Source organism: Polyodon spathula, chromosome 44 (assembly GCF_017654505.1).
Source record: "Polyodon spathula isolate WHYD16114869_AA chromosome 44, ASM1765450v1, whole genome shotgun sequence".
Classification (NCBI taxonomy): domain Eukaryota; kingdom Metazoa; phylum Chordata; class Actinopteri; order Acipenseriformes; family Polyodontidae; genus Polyodon; species Polyodon spathula.
In genome coordinates this window covers 2,128,030-2,147,918 of record NC_054577.1, presented here as the reverse complement: position 1 = coordinate 2,147,918, position 19,889 = coordinate 2,128,030, and the positions used below count along the sequence as shown (strand labels likewise).

Sequence of the window (19,889 nt, the reverse complement as noted above, 5' to 3'; positions counted from 1 at the left end):
TGACGCCAGATAGCGACGTGTCGCTTTCCATAATCAAAGAGGAGGCAAACCCGCCCCCACCAGAGCAGTTTTTATCAAAAACAACAACACCGCCAAATAAAAAAGAAACCAAACCTGACCCCACGCGTGCAGGGGACACTCACTCGCAGACCCCCGTGGAGCAGCTGCAATGCCCCATCCTGCTCTCGAGACCCCTGCCCCCCCCCCCGTTTGGAGCGGTCTTTAGCCGCAGCTGATTGTATAGAATGTATAGACTGTATAGATTGCAGTGTCCTCGGTATTGATTTTGGGGGTGTTTAGTGCGTGCATTGAGCATGGCTCGAAGCTCTATATCAGAATACACGTCGGGTTTCACACGGCCCGCGGAGGCTCGGACACAAGGCTGTTAATTGGTCTGTTCAAACGACCCTTTGCCGTTTGAACTGCGAGGCTATTACAGTCACACTCGAGCCCATCAGCCCGTCATTGTTCGGGGTCAAATATCTAATTTGTGCGGGTAATGGCTCTCACTACGGTCGCGCCTCGGCAAGGTGCAAAGCGGCCCCCGGCCAGGCATCCAGCTGGCCGGGCGATTGAGAGCCATCAGTGTGCAGAAATACAAAAGATTTTATAGGATGAAGGGGGGCATTTGCTTCAAGTGTGGAGATTCAATAAATCCCAATCACCTTTCCTTCCGTTCCATTCCTCGAGATAGACAGAGAGACACACGCACACACACACGCACACACACACTGACACACGCACTGACACACACACACACACACTGACACACGCACACACACACACACACACACTGACACACACACACACACACGCACACACACACTGACACACACACACACTGACACACGCACACACACTGACACAACCTTATTGCTGGTGTCTGTAGCTTCGTGCCCACCTTTGTCGCACCGTGTTTGAACATAATCTATCTATCTATAAATGTATATATTTATTTGTCTGTCTACATCCCCTTCGGTCACGAATTTTTTTTTAATTTCATTTGTAGATTTTGTTTTCAAAAACAGTTTTTGTGAACTCTCTGGAGTCTGAGAGGTTGCGCTTCCGTAACTTTAAAGAAAAAAAAAGATCTATTATCCATTCTCGTTCTCACCCCCTGTGCGAATCCTGTGATTTGGAGTCTCAATTGTCCAGTTTTGTGCGGATAATGGCTCTCACTACGGTCTCGCCTGGTCAAGGTGCAAAGCGCGCCGTTTACACCAAAGAGTACCCGGCCAGGTATCCAGCAGAGGCCGATCAAGATCCCTCAGTGTGAGGGGAACAAAAATATATAACGTGCGTGGTTTCAGGGAGGAATAAAACATGCCCCAGGCATCAATCTGCATTGTGTGAGAGTCAATGCTCACTGTCAGTGAGTCTGTGTGAGTGGATATATATATATATATATATATATATATATATATATATATATATATATAGAGAGAGATAGAGAGAGAGAGAGAGAGAGAGAGAGAGAGAGAGAGAGAGAGAGAGAGAGAGAGAGAGAGAGAGAGAGAGAGTTTAGAATAGAGAATCTGCACTGGGAGAGTCAATGCACAGTGTGAGTGAGTGAGTGGATATATTTATATAGAGAGTTTAGAATAGGGAATCTGCACTGTGAGAGTCAATGCACAGTGTGTGTGAGTGAGTGGATATACTTATATAGAGAGTTTAGAATAGGGAATCTGCACTGTGTGAGAGTCAATGCACAGTGTGAGTGAGTGAGGGGATATATTTATATAGAGAGTTTAGAATAGGGAATCTGCACTGTGTGAGTGAGTGAGGGGATATGTTTATATAGAGAGTTTAGAATAGGGAATCTGCACAGTGTGAGTGAGTGAGGGGATATGTTTATATAGAGAGTTTAGAATAGGGAATCTGCACAGTGTGAGTAGTGAGGGGATATGTTTATATAGAGAGTTCAGAATAGGGAATCTGCACAGTGTGAGTAGTGAGGGGATATGTTTATATAGAGAGTTTAGAATAGGGAATCTGCACAGTGTGAGTAGTGAGGGGATATGTTTATATAGAGAGTTTAGAATAGGGAATCTGCACAGTGTGAGTAGTGAGGGGATATGTTTATATAGAGAGTTTAGAATAGGGAATCTGCACAGTGTGAGTAGTGAGGGGATATGTTTATATAGAGAGTTTAGAATAGGGAATCTGCACAGTGTGAGTAGTGAGGGGATATGTTTATATAGAGAGTTTAGAATAGGGAATCTGCACAGTGTGAGTGAGTGAGGGGATATGTTTATATAGAGAGTTTAGAATAGGGAATCTGCACAGTGTGAGTGAGTGAGGGGATATGTTTATATAGAGAGTTTAGAATAGGGAATCTGCACAGTGTGAGTAGTGAGGGGATATGTTTATATAGAGAGTTCAGAATAGGGAATCTGCACAGTGTGAGTGAGTGAGGGGATATGTTTATATAGAGAGTTTAGAATAGGGAATCTGCACTGTGTGAGTGAGTGAGGGGATATGTTTATATAGAGAGTTTAGAATAGGGAATCTGCACTGTGTGAGTGAGTGAGGGGATATGTTTATATAGAGAGTTTAGAATAGGGAATCTGCACAGTGTGAGTGAGTGAGGGGATATGTTTATATAGAGAGTTTAGAATAGGGAATCTGCACTGTGAGTGAGTGAGGGGATATGTTTATATAGAGAGTTTAGAATAGGGAATCTGCACAGTGTGAGTGAGTGAGGGGATATGTTTATATAGAGAGTTTAGAATAGGGAATCTGCACAGTGTGAGTAGTGAGGGGATATGTTTATATAGAGAGTTTAGAATAGGGAATCTGCACAGTGTGAGTGAGTGAGGGGATATGTTTATATAGAGAGTTTAGAATAGGGAATCTGCACAGTGTGAGTGAGTGAGGGGATATGTTTATATAGAGAGTTTAGAATAGGGAATCTGCACAGTGTGAGTGAGTGAGGGGATATGTTTATATAGAGAGTTTAGAATAGGGAATCTGCACAGTGTGAGTAGTGAGGGGATATGTTTATATAGAGAGTTTAGAATAGGGAATCTGCACAGTGTGAGTAGTGAGGGGATATGTTTATATAGAGAGTTTAGAATAGGGAATCTGCACAGTGTGAGTAGTGAGGGGATATGTTTATATAGAGAGTTTAGAATAGGGAATCTGCACAGTGTGAGTAGTGAGGGGATATGTTTATATAGAGAGTTTAGAATAGGGAATCTGCACAGTGTGAGTGAGTGAGGGGATATGTTTATATAGAGAGTTTAGAATAGGGAATCTGCACAGTGTGAGTGAGTGAGGGGATATGTTTATATAGAGAGTTTAGAATAGGGAATCTGCACTGTGTGAGTGAGTGAGGGGATATGTTTATATAGAGAGTTTAGAATAGGGAATCTGCACAGTGTGAGTGAGTGAGGGGATATGTTTATATAGAGAGTTTAGAATAGGGAATCTGCACAGTGTGAGTGAGTGAGGGGATATGTTTATATAGAGTTCAGAATAGGGACTCTAAATATATACACAAATAACTCAGACACACTATAAACAAATGTGTGTGAATTAAAAAAAATCTAATAATAATAATAATATAATAATAATAATAATAATAATAATAATAATAATAATAATACACAGTCACCACACACATTCAGTTATGAAAGAGTTTATTCCAGAATGAAGCCCCAGTACGGCCAAATACAAATCTTTTTAATATAAAAAATACAGGATATTCACTTTGCACAGCGATTTTTAATATAAAAATGACTTCTGTGGACGGGAAATGATGAAACCGCTCAGACGGTGTCCTATCTAAATATTTCGAGGTAATTCTTCTTTCTTGTTTTATAAATTTAACAGAAAGTTTGTATTTTTTTTTTTGTTTTATTCTCTTTTACAAAACCAAGTGGGGGGGAGCGGGGGGGGGGGGGGGGGGTGCAAATTGCAATTTGTGACGTTATTTGTTAAATAAGTCTGTTCCAATAAGCGTCCTGTTACGGCCAGGGCCTCCAGACCCCGCTCGTAGTCGCTTGCTTGTGCGTGGCTGCGGGATCCGCTCTGCGCGCAGTGTCCGATTTGGGGCTGCCCTCGAACGCCCGGACGAAACCCGGGTTCTGTGACGTCATGCAAACACCTGCGGTCTGTCCGAAAGGCGATGCGCTTTCCCTGCTTAGGGTCAGAGAGTGCGCGGGTACGAGTTCCACACGGGGCAAAGCTGTGCGAGGGGGCGGACCCACTGCTTCTTGAACCCGGGTCTCGCCTAGCAGGTGACAGGGGGGACTGGCGCTCAACGCCGGCCACCGCTGCGGGAGGTCCCGGTTCTGCAGGGCTGCTCCGCTCAGCTGGTTACTCCTGGCGCTGATGAAGTCACTGACGCGCAGGAGGCACTTCATCATCCCGTCCCGGTAGTTCGGTTGATGGGACGGCGACGCACGCTTCGTGGTTGTTGTCGTCATCTCTTCTTCCTCCTCCCTTTCACGACGCTGGCTTTTTTGTCTGGTGACGTCACCGCCTTCCAAATCGGCTTTGAGAAACTGGACCACGCTTTCCAAAATCTCCGCTTTTTCAACTTTGGGATTTCTGAGTTTCTGGAATGGCAGGAATGCGTCAATGAATGAATGAAAAAGAAAGAAAGAATACTTATTGATATAAAAAATACAATAAAAAAACAATGACAAAATACATACATATACACATGCAGAAAAACCAAAGCATTGCGCACGCACAAAAAAAGATTATATATGACATTGCAATTACTCTTCAATCAACATATATATATATATATATATATATATATATATATATATATATATATATATATATATATATATATATATATATATATATACTCACACACGCAGACACACACACCAAAGAGTTTTATATAAACTTCTCTAACCGCGCAGCGCGGGCTATCTGTTTCAATGGCTGTAGTCAGTGTGTGAATTGAAGCATTTAGAAACACAACTGACCTCGTTCTTCGCGCTGTGCAGCAGCAGCACGCGTAAAGTCTCCAGGCTGCGGTTGATGCGGTCCCGCCGTCTCTTCTCCATCAGCGGCTTCGGAACCTGTGCAGGTGGAGGGAGACAGGTGTGAGCACAGCAACACGCTTTTAAAAAACGCTGCTTGTGCAGCACCGTGCTGGTTCAGCAGCTAGAGAAAGGGGCTGTACACCAAGAAGTTAAAATCTTAGCTCAGCCTGTATGTGCGTGTGTGTGTGACCCTGGGCAAGTCCCTGCTAAGAAATTCATAATAATAATAGAAAGATGATAGGGCTTTATATTTCGCAGATGTAAAATTGCTTCAAAGCAATGCTCGCTTACCCTTTTTGAGTCCGATGTCTCTGCGGCTGTTGGTTTCATGTTCTCTCCTCTATTTTAAATCTCTATCGCTCGTCCGGCGGTATTTATACAGGTGTAAAGTTCTACTGACCACGCCCAGTCACGCCCACCGCCATTCTCTCAGGTGACAGTGCCTGCGGGGAGAATGGCAGCTGTTATCCAATCAGGTGCTGGTATTTGTAAGACATTGGACGTTTTTTTTTTTTTTTTTGTTTTGTTTTGTTTGTTTTTTTTTTTTTTTACGAGCTTGATCATTAGCATTTCTCAATTAGAAAGTTATTGTCAAGCGGGTTTATTGATAAGCCTTGTGTATTGGGAGCGCCAAATACATGTAAATAGACTTTAAAACAATGTACAGACGTGAAGAAAGGGGGGAGTCCACTGGAGAGCAACATAAATCCATCAGACAAATTTATATTATTGATTTATGGATTGGTTTATGGATTGATTTATGTATTGATTTATTGAGAAGGCATATCTGTTTTGTATGAAACATATCTGTCGTTTGAAACATATCAGAACGCGAGCTGCATTTATGTAATTTGATCTAAGTCAATATTTCTTCACAGAATTATTTTTTAAGTCCTTCACTGTGGGGATGTCTCCACTTTGTAAGTATGGAACCTTTTTTTAAGGAGCGGAATATTTTTAGTTTTTTGAATGTTTTTGTTTCTGTTTTTTTTTTTTTTGTTTTTTTTTAAGTGCTAACATATTTAGTTTGCTGTCGACTTTCACCTGTGTGCAGTTTTGTATGACTGGAGTTAGAAAAAGCAAATAAAAATATAGTGAGAGTCAATGAGAAGACCTCACAAGTACGATGTGTGTGTGTGTGTGTGGTGTGTGTGTGTGTGTGTGTGTGTGTGTGTGTGTGTGTTTTAAGTGTTTGACAAAGGGGGGGGGGGGATAAAAATAAAAAAAAAACTCATTAAACCCGATTCAGGACTCGGGGCGAGGCAGGTTACAAGATTAAAAGATTCATTTCCTCTGGTTAATTTAGTTTTTCCGAATTGATACAATAGAGTTTTGTTCCCGACGGCTTCTAAAGCAGCTTCTTCATGTTTTGTTTTGTTTTGTTTTGTTTTGTTTTAATATCACCAGTAACAGTGAAACACCCTCCGGGGTTACATTCCGAAACACAGCAACTTGCAGACAGCGAGAAAGGCTTCCAGCTGGAAAAGTTACAAAAGAAATTATTTAGGTCCATTTTTCCAATTGGTTTGCAAATAATTGATTCTGTTCCTGTCTCCTGCGGCATCCACACTGAATATCCATGTGTGTGTGTGTGTGTGTGTGTGTGTGTGTGTGTGTGTGTGTGTGTGTGTTGTATTTAAACGAAAAATTATAATTTGCAATAAATACGTAAATAAAATTATAAAGCATAAACAAAACACGGGCTTCACCGGAACACGGGCTTTCTTGGCTCTGTAATAATAATAATAATAATAATAATAATAATAATAATAATAATTAATAATAAAAACACGCACAAACACACGCAATTTCGCGCTGCAGACTAATTCTCTTTGATAAATATTAAGGGGGGAGGCGGGGGTGGGGCAGTGAAAGGGGTCTCGGGTTCGATGCACGCGACCGCCCGGACCTTGTTCCTGTTTAAATCCGCGCTCCTCTGCTTGCTTGGAGAACTACAGAAGCAAATCGACGACATCCGCACCCGAATGGTCCCGTTGCCAGCCCCCTCGTCAACCTTGGCAATTACAAGCCTGCACACCACAACACACACTGCACACACACACACACACACCACACACACACACACACACACACACACACACACACACACACACACACACACACACACACACACACACACACACACACTGATTTAAGCAGTGCAACCAGTCTTTGGAATCTACTGTATCTGTGCTGTCAAGCGAGGGAGGAGTTATCTGCGTAGACTCACATGCACATAGAGCACGGGTGGCATTTCTCTCCACGTATGGAGCTATGGGGGGAAAAAATTGCAGAACAGATGAATTCTGCATTTTAAAATGCCATTGCATGCAGCAAAAACTCCCTGTTGTACAAACGGTAGGAACACCTTTAAGATTCTGGTATAGTTGACTCTATCAGCATGGGAATTGTTACAGTGGGAATGAAAGCAACGCATTATTACAAACGCAAGAGTGTGCCAACTCATTTAAGTGCAGAGTCTCGCTATCCAATCACAACAGGAGTTTGCTTCGGTATCACCCGCGTGCGCGTGGGGAGCTACACCGAGAGGTGCCACCACTGGAGAAAGTGACACGAGTGGGCGGGCGTGTGTCTGAAGGGCAGCGATTACACGCTCTCGCCTCTCTCTAACAGCCACGCTATATAATAACAATCACACAGACCTCTCTCCAGGTGGAAATCGTAGGGAATAGCGTTTTTAACCGGCGCTTTCCAAAGTGCTCGATCAACGCCACTGCGCAAGCGCGTCACTGCAATGCGCTTATAATATATAATCGAACTCGCTCTCAAACGTAATTATATACTGTGTTTATAATCTTAAAGCACTGATGATGGGGGGGGGGGGGGGGGGGGGGGGGTAGTTTCAGATGCGCTGCTTCTTTTCTTTGGAACTCACAACCGCCCTTTTTCAGATGCTCCCTTGCTTCTTTCGTCTTTGGAACTTTTGTTTTTTTATTCATGGAAGTTTTGCAAATACATAATATCCATTAAAAAAAAATCAAAACGCATTTGTTATTATTTTTTTCGAAATTCTTTCTTTACTGTTCGTCCTGCGATGTTGCATTTATATATTATATATATAATATATATATATATATATATATATATATATATATATATATATATATATACTGTCCTTATATATGATTATTTTTTATTTTCATACTTTTTTTCGTTTAATTTATTCATGCATTTATAGATTTAAAACAAAAAACAAAAATTAATTAACATTGTTTTGTACAGCGCCTCAAGATCTTATTAATTATTTATTATATTATTATTATTATTATTATTATTATTATTATTATTATTATTATATAATCAATCGTAGTCCAGTGCAGTGTTTATGTTTTTATTTTTGCGTTGCTGTTGTTTGTTTTTAATGATCGCTGTATATTAGGACGGTTCTCTTTTTTCTTGTTCATTTTTATCATGTATTTCTTTGTTACCTTTGAACTTACAGTTTTATATATAATATATATATATATATATATATATATATAACTATATATATATATATATATATATATAGATATATATATATATAGATAGATAGATAGATAGATAGATAGATATAGGTAGATTTTTAGAATGTTCTCATATAGCATGGCAGTATGGGATAGATATATAGAATGGTTCTTAATGTTCTCATATAGCATGCATGTATGGGGAATATATATATTTCGAAGAAAAGCGTTTTAAAAGGAGATTTTGAAACAGGATCCGCGGAGGTATAGATTCTAGGAGCAGGGTTAGCGGGTATTTATGGTGGGTATTTATTAAGGGAATGGATTGGAGTTCTATTTATTAGGCTGACAACAGTATTATTTGTTAGTTGCTATATTTATGATTATAATACAGTACACGGGATTTTGGTTAACATAAACTGATCTATTGATCTTGTTGTATTTATTGTAATGTGATGTTTATGTGCTTAAGTATTATTATTATTAGCTTAAATCTGGGTGCAATGCATCTTGTGATTTATCATGAATGTTAAAAATCTCTGTTTAATAAAACGTTTGATTAAAGCGAGCAGCGTGACCGCCTCGTTGTAATCCGGCTCTTTGATTGCGGTTTAAGGGGTTAAGCAGCGTTTAAAATCGGGTTAAAGGGATTAGCGAGGCATTAAGAAACGATCTTTCCCGTGAAAGGGATAGACAGCGAAGCAATGGGGCAATCCGAACGGTTACTGCCGTTTGCTCAGGGGGGAGGGGGGGGGGGGGGGGGGGGGGGGGGGGGGAGGGGGGGGGGGGGGGGGGGGGGAGCGATTGGTTTAATTGAACGCTTGAGTTTATTGAACTAAAGGGGGGAAAAAAAGAGGCTTCCCAAGGCCAAGTTCGGTTCACTGAGTAACCCCGCCCCCACCCCCCCGCCCACCCCCCCCCCCCCCCCGCCCCCCCCCCCCCCCCCCCTTCTTTTCCTTGTTCCATTGGCATGCGTGCAGTGTTCTGCGACCGCTGAGCGCACTGCGCGGGGCGGTGACACCTATTTGGAAATGTACCATGACAGCAGTTCTGCACCGCGGGAGCGCAGCGCGCGGGGCGGTGACCCTATTGGAATGTAACCAGGAGCAGCTGGTGAGGCAGCGCGCTCTCCTGCCCCCGCAATTACAAACCTGACTTCAAACGCAATTAAAAACTGCATTGGAATGCAAAACACCAGCTCTTAATATGCAACTCCCTAGCTGGGTCTATCTATCTATCTATCTATCTATCTATCTATCTATCTATCTATCTATCTATCTATCTATCTACTATCTAGTCTAGATCTATCTATCGCATTCTATCTACCTATATTCTATCGATCGTATCTATCTGTCTATCGAGCTATCTATCTATCATATCTTTCTGTCTGTCTATCTATCTATCTATCTATCTATCTATCTATCTATCTATCTATCTATCAGTAGCTATCTATCAGTATCTACGTATGTGTATCTGTGTATCTGTCTGTCTGTCTATCTATCTATCTGTCTACAATCTAGCGACTATCTGCCTGTCCTGTCTATCTATCGAGCTCCTATCTAATTATCGTAGTGTGTGTCAGGTGTGTTTGTGTTGTGTGTGTGTGTGTGTGTGTGTGTGTGTGTGTGTGTGTGTGTGTGTGTGTGTGTGTGTGTGAGCTCTCATATAACGTATCACGTAATTGCAAAAAAAAAAAAAAACATGAATTAATAATAAAAGCGCGTTTTGGTTTCTGGGAAACTTTTAATTCTCTCCATGTTATAAACTCTGCAAAAAAAAAAATCCTGATGCAGAACCTGTCATCGTCAGCTTGATTTTCAAAAGCATTTTTTTTTTAAAGCCCGACTAATGAAACCACGTCACTTGATTTATATTTTAAAGGGTCTACAAGTGAACGCAAGACTCGTTCATCTCCCTTTGAAAGCTGTATACTCACTGTGACCCAAGCCAGCTTTTTTAGAAATCACTTTGCCACCTCCATCTTATGTAGCCTCTTTTCAAGTTCATGCTGCGTGTGTTTTATGTTTTTATCGTGATGTTAAGGTCCTTATATCTACAACATAGCCTATATAACGATGCCGTTGTGTACATTGGCGCGGAAAGAGGGTTGGTATTTTGGACGCACGCGTGTGTAATAAACCCTGCAGGCCGATTATAGGGTATTGCGTGAGGGTTTGATATCTCAGGCAGTACTCAGACGCGTTTGCATTGCCGTGCCGCAGCCCCGTGTCAATCGCTGCGGACTCACCTCGCCTGGTGAGAATCACACTCTTCGTTTTGGAAGACATTCCAGTTATTTCCACACCTCGTCGTTTGTGTTTGTGTCCCGCAGATGGGAGATGGCTATAAGCGCGAGAGTAATGTGTTGCGCACGAGCCGCCCCCCCCGCTTCACAACTCCCCCCAAAGCTCGGGGACTTTTTATAAGTGTTAGTTTACCATGGTTTGTTTTTTATTTGCTTTACCAGACCCCTCTGTGCTTTACAGTTTACCATGGACCTCTCTGTTCTTTAAACAATGCTTTACCAGACCCTCTTATGCTTTACAATGCTTCCAAATGCTTTACCCTCTATCTGTGCTTTACATGCTTTGCTCTCCTTTACAATGCTTTACCTTTACCATACCTCTCTGTGCTTTGCAATGCTTCCCTTTGCTTTACCAGACCTCTCTGTGCTTTACAATGCTTCCCTATGCTTTACAACACCTCTCTGTGCTTTACAATTCTTCCATGTGCTTTCCTATCAACCTCTCTGTGCTTTACAATGCTTCCCTATGCTTTACCAGACCTCTCTGTGCTTTACAATGCTTCCCTATGCTTTACCAGACCTCTCTGTGCTTTACAATGCTTCCCTATGCTTTACCACACCTCTCTGTGCGTTACAATGCTTCCCTATGCTTTACCTCTCTGTGCTTTACAATGCTTCCCTATGCTTTACCACACCTCTCTGTGCTCATTGTTACGAGGCCCTGCTTTTAACCTTCTGTGCCTTGATACCAATTGCTTACTTCACTGTGTTGTCCTCGATAGGGTGTTCAGAGGGATTAATGGGTTAATGAAAAGGCGCTCCTCTCTTTCAAAGGCACTATGCTGTTCAAAGGTGCGCGGAAGCCCTGGATTGTGATCGTCGCGTTGGGCTATTCATCGTAGTCGCTCCTATCCGGCTTAGAGAGCGCTGATCCGTTTAAGCAGATTCATTAGATTTCTTCAAACCGGCCTTTCTTCTTTCTCTTCTTTTTAATCACGACACTTTCAATTCTCTTTCTTTATTTTTGTTGTTGTCATAAATCGGATTTCAACTCATTTGAATGGATTAGTCCTTTATTGCCGGCAAGATCGCCTATTATAGGCTGTAACACCCAAGCAATACACACACACACACACACACACACACACACACACACACACACACACACACACACAAACTGAAAGAAACAAAGAAACAAAGAAAGAACTTTAGTCTGAATTCGTTTTAATTGATCCTAGTGTTTCTATTAATATATTTATCAGGTTATCAGCCCTGCACACACACACAGACACACAATATAATAGCATTGTGAAACCACAGTCCAGGGTCATTGCAAATGTGTAAAGCAGATAATAATACCAAAATTACGCCTGGGAGCGCCTATACCTTGTCCAGTTGTATACACGCACAGCACTGCACGCGTTATGAAAGCAGTTAGCTTCGTATACAATGGTACGGTCTGCTTGGTTCTGGAGAATATAGTTGTTTCAACAATAACGCTGTGTCTGAGTGGGTTCACAGCTAGTACAGCGGAGCCACGTGTGTTATTCCAGCTTTCTGATTTTATTGCGCTGTCTTCTGTATTAGCGTCCCTAACTCTCCCCCAGTGTTTCTGTCGGAGTGTGCGAGTGTCGGCGTGGGAGCGCGGCGTGCAGTTCGCGGCTGCGTGTTATTTTATCAGGGCTGTTAATTCATTACGCGTTGAACCCCACGCCAGCCGGGGCGCACACCTTACCCGCGCTGGCTGTCACCCTTCACAGCGACACAATGCGCGCACTTCAAAAGGAGCCGCCGCTGACACGTCATAAAGACAGGATAGGTGACGAAGGGACGCTCGAACTTTCCCAGGCTGACAGCCAGCAGTGCAGTTGGGAGCCATACGGGGAGGGCGGGGTTATAGAGCTACAGTATAGAGAGAGGCGGGGTATGGTTATAGAGCTACAGTATAGAGAGAGGCGGGGCGTGGTTACAGGGCTACAGTATAGAGAGAGGCGGGGCGTGGTTATAGAGCTACAGTATAGAGAGAGGCGGGGCGTGGTTATAGAGCTACAGTATAGAGAGAGGCGGGGCGTGGTTACAGGGCTACAGTCGAGAGAGGCGGGGCGTGGTTACAGAGCTACAATATAGAGGCGGGGCGTGGTTACAGATCTACAATATAGAGGCGGGGCGTGGTTACAGAGCTACAATATAGAGGCGGGGCGTGGTTACAGATCTACAATATAGAAGGGGGGCGTGGTTACAGAGCTACAATATAGAGGCGGGGCGTGGTTACAGAGCTACAATATAGAGCCGGGGCGTGGTTACAGATCTACAATATAGAGGCGGGGCGTGGTTACAGAGCTACAGTAGCCATACATAGCTAGAGGGGCGGGGTAGTCCAGCGGGGGAAAGGGGCGGGGACTCACCGCTCTCTATAAATTGTGAGTCTGCGCTCCAAAAGAACATTCATTGATAAAGAACTGATAAGTTCTTTAAAAGATACATTGATAACTGATAGTACCTGACCGAATTGATTATGAAATTGACCGGGAATATGAAATTAACAGGAGTTGCCGAGATCGAGGAGCGGAAGCAGAACAAAAAGGTAAATTGAATTCTGTTTAAAAAAAAAAAAAAAAATCTCTTTAAAATCTCTGAAGAGATATTTAATCATTAGATATTTAATCATTTTTTTCTGCTTGTATTTTCTTCTCCAGCTACTAAAACCGCTGCTTGAGAAACGGAGGAGGGAGAGGATAAATCACAGCCTGGAGTCTTTGAGAATATTGCTGCTGGAAAACGCGCAGATAAAGGTAAGTGTATTATATTATTATTATTTATTATTATTATTATTATTTATTATTATTATTATTATTATTATTATTATTATTTCACTAACCAGACGCCCTTATCTAGATTACTTACAATCGTTACAAAATATCACATTACAGATAAGAGGAGTTTTATAAAATATAATGAAGTCAATAATAAATCAGAGCAAATTCAAATAAGAAGGAAAAATACAGTACATAATGACGATGTTTTCTTCTTAGCTCCGTTGCCTGTCCGATGCAAGGCGTTCCTCGTTTTAAACAGCCCGTTTTTATAAACCATGAAGCCAATCAAACGCCACAGTGTTTCAATATGAAGCTTGCACGGTAACCCTGCGCTGTCCTGTGAGTCGCCTGTGTGAGTCTCCTGGGATAAAGCAGGCGTCTGTCCAATCAATAATTAAATGATATGACAGACAGGCACGTTTGATAGACAGACAGACAGCTATTCGTGACGCCGATATATAATATAATATATATATATATATATATATTATATATATATATATATATATATTGATAATATATAGTATATAATAGATATATATCATATAGATAAAAAAGAAAAAAAAAAATCTTGTAAACACAGCTACAGAAAGGAAATGCATTACTTCATTCTGTTATATAAAATAATAAACTGTTTGCTAGAATAATGTTTTTGCATTTTGCATTTGAGTGTGTATAAATAACAGGCGGCTTCTTTCAAAGTTTTTTTCAAGAGGTTTCTGCGAGTTAACCTCACCAGGGTCTCTCCTCTTTTTTCTTCTGCCGACAGAAATTAAGAAACCCCAAAGTAGAGAAAGCGGAGATTCTGGAAAGCGCGGTGGAGTTTCTGCGGAGAGAACGGGACTGCGACTGCGCGCAGCAGTGCCAGCGGCTGGGTCTGGTTGCTAAGGACGCCTCCGAATCCCAACGCGGTTACCATGACGGCTTCCAAGACTGCCTCGCTCGGGCGGCCAGTTTCCTGCAGCAATCTTGCAGCAAAGCATCAGAAACGCGCACCGAGACCCAGCGCTGCACGGCACCGACACTGGCAAACAGTTTCTCCCAGTATATGATGTACCACACCCAGGCGGGTCAGTCTGGGCAGCTTTACCACAACTCATCTCCGATGGAGACCGCAGCGGCGGCTGAGCCGTCCGCATGCAGACTGCAGCGCTTGGTGACCGGCTGGGGCACTACCGGTGTCTCCCTGACCCCTGCCGCTTCCTCTCCCCTGCAAAAACAGCGCAGAAACGGATCCACACGCCCACGCAGTGGAGACAGAGCAGCGCTGGCTTTCAGGCACCCCAACGCGGCCTCCTGCCCGCCTATAATCTCCAAAATCGGCCACAGCTACCCCAACGCATTGTGGCGACCCTGGCCATAGAACTGACGCATATTGTCCCTATACTATATATTCATATGTAACCACTTCTTAATGAAATGCCTTGTTGCGTGAGGGTCTGGAACCAACTCCCCAGTAATGCTGTTGAAGCCGACACCCCGGGATCCTTCGAGAAGCTGCTTGGTGAGATTCTGGGATCAATAAGCTGCTTACGACCAAACGAGCAAGATGGGCTGAATGGCCTCCTCTCGTTTATAAACTTTCATATATTCTCATGCATTGTGCCACGATCTAACCCCACGAGTTCCAGATCTCTTGGGGGGGGTAAATGAATCATTTCTGTATTGTTATTATATTTTTCTAAATAGGTGCAACTGTGTATTTTGTATAGCGGAGAATGCCGAGAGGGAATAGTTGTATACAACATCAAATTGAATTGTGAATAGAAACGTACATTACGATTTGTGAACAGCATTGAAACGCAGTGCAATAGTGCAATGTAGTTTGTGTGTGTGTGTATACATGTATATATCTATATCTGTCTATGCACATTTCATTCAGCGCAAATATTTATTGATATTTTATATATTTCAAGGGATATACATATATTTTTGAATAAAAATCTTTATAAAAAAAATATCAAAACTAGAGTTGATTTTTGTTTCGAAATCTATCGCTTCCATCGATCTGCCTTTGTCTATCCATCTATCTCCTATCTATCTGTCTATCTATCTGTCTGTATTTCTGTATCTCTCTCCCTGTCCGCTGCTTCCTCTCTCCGGGTGTGTTTGTTTGTTTACACTCGTCTTGTCAGCTGCAGGAAGCCAAGGCGTGGGCACGAGCCGTGTCACTTCCAGATGTCTCGCATTTGATGAGCACGTTCCGGAGATCAAAGATGACCCGCGGGGTCGGAACTTCAAAGAGAGAGCACTAATATATAAATATACTATATATATATATATATATATATATATATATATATTATATATATATATATATAACTATATATATATATCATATATATTCCTTATATAAATAAGTGCGTGTGGTTACCGTGGCATCAAAAGTCTATCGGTTTGTGTTTGTGTGTTTTATTTAGTAATGGGATTTTTCATCTAAAAAGGTGCATTGCTATAAAGATGAAAGGGCACCGCGGCGACTGCAAACAAGTTTTACATTCAGGAATAAAACAATCCTGAGATTCCCATTGAAGAGAAACAAACGGCACAGCATTGTAATGCAAAGAGATCCTACACGCGTGCCCCTGAGCCCCGAGTCAATTCAGAAAACAAAGACGACATCTCTGCGCTAACATGTAGTGCTGCAACGAAAGTGTCCTATATTGTATCTGTTTACAGTGCATTGTTTAAATTGAAAGTGTATGTGTGTGCGGGGGGGGGGGGTTGTGCGGTGAGGACACGAGCTGTTTCGCCTCCCGCGGCTTGTTTGATGCGAAATGAGCGCCGATCAGATCAGGCGACGCCCTGTCACTCAGACACGCGTTCCTCTGTCTCCGTTAGCACCCCACTCTGTCCGGGAAATAGCGCATGAGAAGCGTGCGGAGGTGTTGTGCGCGATAGAGCGATAGGGTTATATGTAATAAAAGCGAGGAGAGGTGTGGAGAGAGGGAGAGAGGGAGAGAGGAGGGGGAGACAGATGGGACAGGGATAGAAGTGGGGGGAGAGAGAGAGAGAGAGGTGGTGAGAGAGATGTGGAGGTGAAGGGAGATGTGGGGGGAGAGAGAGAGGTGTGTGTGACCTGTGGGCTTTCCCAGGAGAAAGCAGACCCAAAGCGGCTCCCACACTTACACTTCTCGAGGATTTTTGTTTTTTCTCTGCATTAAAATCTCATTTGTAGTCACCTCGGGGCTCGGCCCCATTTGATCTTTATTCTACGGGACAGGATGGGATATTTCTACCTGGAACGTCCCTTCAACTCAGCTCTCCAGACCCGCCTGTTCTCTCTTGCTCTCCGTGCTCTTCAAGTCTGATTTCTGTTGCTAGCTGTTGTCTAAATGTGCTATTTCAGGTTTCTCACTTCATCTTATTCGTGTGATTCTGTATGACACACGCATCCACAGTGTCTAGAATTCACATCCTAGCCTTGTATTTAATGCAATGCCTTTATTTAATGCATCTGCATTGTGTTATATGCTGTTTGTATTGAATGCGCTCTGCCCTGTATTTCACTGTATTTAATGTATCTGCATTGTGTTATATGCTGTTTGTATTGAATGCGCTCTGCCCTGTATTTCACTGTATTTAATGTATCTGCATTGTGTTATATGCTGTTTGTATTGAATGTGCTCTGCCCTGTATTTCACTGTATTTAATGTATAGAACTGCATTGTGTTATATGCTGTTTGTATTGAATGCGCTCTGCCCTGTATTTCACTGTATTTAATGTATCTGCATTGTGTTATATGCTGTTTGTATTGAATGCGCTCTGCCCTGTATTTCACTGTATTTAATGTATTATGCATTGTGTTATTGCTTTTTGTATTGAATGCGCTCTGCCCTGTATTTCACTGTATTTAATGTATCTGCATTGTGTTATATGCTGTTTGTATTGAATGCGCTGTGCCCTGTATTTCACTGTATTTAATGTATCTGCATTGTGTTATGTGCTGTTTGTATTTAATGCGCTATGCCCTGTATTTCACTGTATTTAATGTATCTGCATGTTATATGCTGTTTGTATTGAATGCGCTCTGCCCTGTATTTCACTGTATTTCATGTATCGGCATTGTGTTATATGCTGTTTGTATTGAGTGTGCTCTGCCCTGTATTTCACTGTATTTAATGTATCTGCATTGTGTTATATGCTGTTTGTATTGAATGTGCTTGCCCTGTATTTCACTGTATTTAATGTATTTATCTGCATTGTGTTATAAGCTGTTTGTATTGAATGTGCTCTGCCCTGTATTTCACTGTATTTAATGTATCTGCATTGTGTTATATGCTGTTTGTATTGAATGCGCTCTGCCCTGTATTTCACTGTATTTAATGTATCTGCATTAGTTATATGCTGTTTGTATTGAATGCGCTCTGCCCTGTATTTCACTGTATTTAATGTATCTGCATTGTGTTATATGCTGTTTGTATTGAATGCGCTCTGCCCTGTATTTCACTGTATTTAATGCATTATGCATTGATCCTCACTACCTTGCAAAGCGCTTTTGTGATGGTGGTCCACTATGAGAGGCGCTACAGAAAATAAAGGATTGATTGATTGATTGATAATGCATTTCATAATGCTTCGATACAATTATTAAAAAATGTAATTTACATATTAATACATAGACATTAATACAAAAACATTATCTACAATAAACAATATTATTGTTTTAATCCTCATTTAGCAATTTTTTTTTTTTTTTTTTTTTTTTTTTTTTTTGCCATGAGCACGAATTATTATTATTATTATTATTATTATTATTATTATTTTATTATTATTATTATTAATAATAATAATAATCTATATTATTATGAATTAGTTATAAAATAATATAATAATAATAATAATAATGGCAAACCAGGAACAACAAACACCCATGAATCTTATTTTAAAGGATTTTAAATCTCTTCCCCTGGCTTGCGACGCTTTTTAAAAACTTTTCGTTTGAATTTTAATTGGCGTTTAAAAACATACAATGGTCTGCAGAGAATACAGCTTGCGATTCGTCGCTAACTCTCCCCCAGTGTTTCTGTCGGAGTGTGCGAGTGTCGGCGTGGGAGCGCGGCGTGCAGTTCGCGGCTGCGTGTTATTTTATCAGGGCTGTTAATTCATTACGCGTTGAACCCCACGCCAGCCGGGGCGCACACCTTACCCGCGCTGGCTGTCACCATTCAAAGCGACACAATGCGCGCACTTCAAAAGGAGCCGCCGCTGACACGTCATAAAGACAGGATAGGTGACGAAGGGACGCTCGAACTTTCCCAGGCTGACGTGGGCAGGTCGGGTCCTGAGCCACAGCGGGCGGGGCGGTTGCAAATGCATGGAACACCTTAACCCTGCCGAATCGTACCATTTACACACGCCTGTATATAGCAAATTAAAAACGACAGGCAGCAATCAGTGATATAGAAACGATAGGCACTCCTGTGGGGGGGGGGGGGGGGGGGGGGGGGGAGTTTTGCATCACCCTAAAGAATGAACTAATTGTGCTTCATAGAGTCCAGTGAAAGCTGCTGAAAAATATTCCCTTGTTAACAGATTGAATTGCACCCCCTCTATATAGAATGAACTCCCTCAGCTTCATAGAGTCCAGTGAAAGCTGCTGAATAATGTTCCCTTGTTAACATATTGAATTGCACCCCCTCTATATAGAATGAACTCCCTCAGCTTCATAGAGTCCAGTGAAAGCTGCTGAATAATGTTCCCTTGTTAACATATTGAATTGCACCCCCTCTATATAGAATGAACTCCCTCAGCTTCATAGAGTCCAGTGAAAGCTGCTGAATAATGTTCCCTTGTTAACATATTGAATTTTCCACCCCCCTCTATATAGAATGAACTCCCTCAGCTTCATAGAGTCCAGTGAAAGCTGCTGAATAATGTTCCCTTGTTAACATATTGAATTGCACCCCCTCTATATAGAATGAACTCCCTCAGCTTCATAGAGTCCAGTGAAAGCTGCTGAATAATGTTCCCTTGTTAACATATTGAATTGCACCCCCTCTGTATAGAATGAACGCCCTCAGCTTCATAGAGTCCAGTGAAAGCTGCTGAATAATGTTCCCTTGTTAACATATTGAATTGCACCCCCTCTATATAGAATGAACTCCCTCAGCTTCATAGAGTCCAGTGAAAGCTGCTGAATAATGTTCCCTTGTTATCATATTGAATTGCACCCCCTCTATATAGAATGAACTCCCTCAGCTTCATAGAGTCCAGTGAAAGCTGCTGAATAATGTTCCCTTGTTAACATATTGAATTGCACCCCCTCTATATAGAATGAACTCCCTCAGCTTCATAGAGTCCAGTGAAAGCTGCTGAATAATGTTCCCTTGTTAACATATTGAATTGCACCCC

The 19,889-nt window shown here is 41.9% G+C and overlaps 2 protein-coding genes across 2 annotated transcripts; one reads left to right on the top strand and one right to left on the bottom strand.

Moving 5' to 3' along the window:
- Positions 1-3,903: 3,903 nt before the first annotated feature.
- LOC121305668 (transcription factor HES-7-like) lies at positions 3,904-5,336 on the bottom strand. Its single transcript, XM_041237362.1, has 3 exons — positions 5,298-5,336; positions 4,947-5,096; positions 3,904-4,562 (listed from the first exon to the last, which is right to left on the bottom strand). The coding sequence occupies exons 1-3, from the start codon at positions 5,334-5,336 to the stop codon at positions 3,969-3,971; spliced, it is 783 nt and encodes a 260-aa protein (XP_041093296.1). The 3' UTR covers positions 3,904-3,968.
- Positions 5,337-13,155: 7,819 nt separating this feature from the next.
- LOC121305692 (transcription factor HES-7-like) lies at positions 13,156-15,011 on the top strand. The gene is made up of 3 exons (XM_041237385.1): positions 13,156-13,302; positions 13,415-13,510; positions 14,304-15,011. Exons 1-3 carry the CDS (start codon positions 13,234-13,236, stop codon positions 14,895-14,897), a joined length of 759 nt encoding a protein of 252 aa, XP_041093319.1. The 5' UTR covers positions 13,156-13,233; the 3' UTR covers positions 14,898-15,011.
- The last annotated feature ends 4,878 nt before the right edge of the window (positions 15,012-19,889 follow it).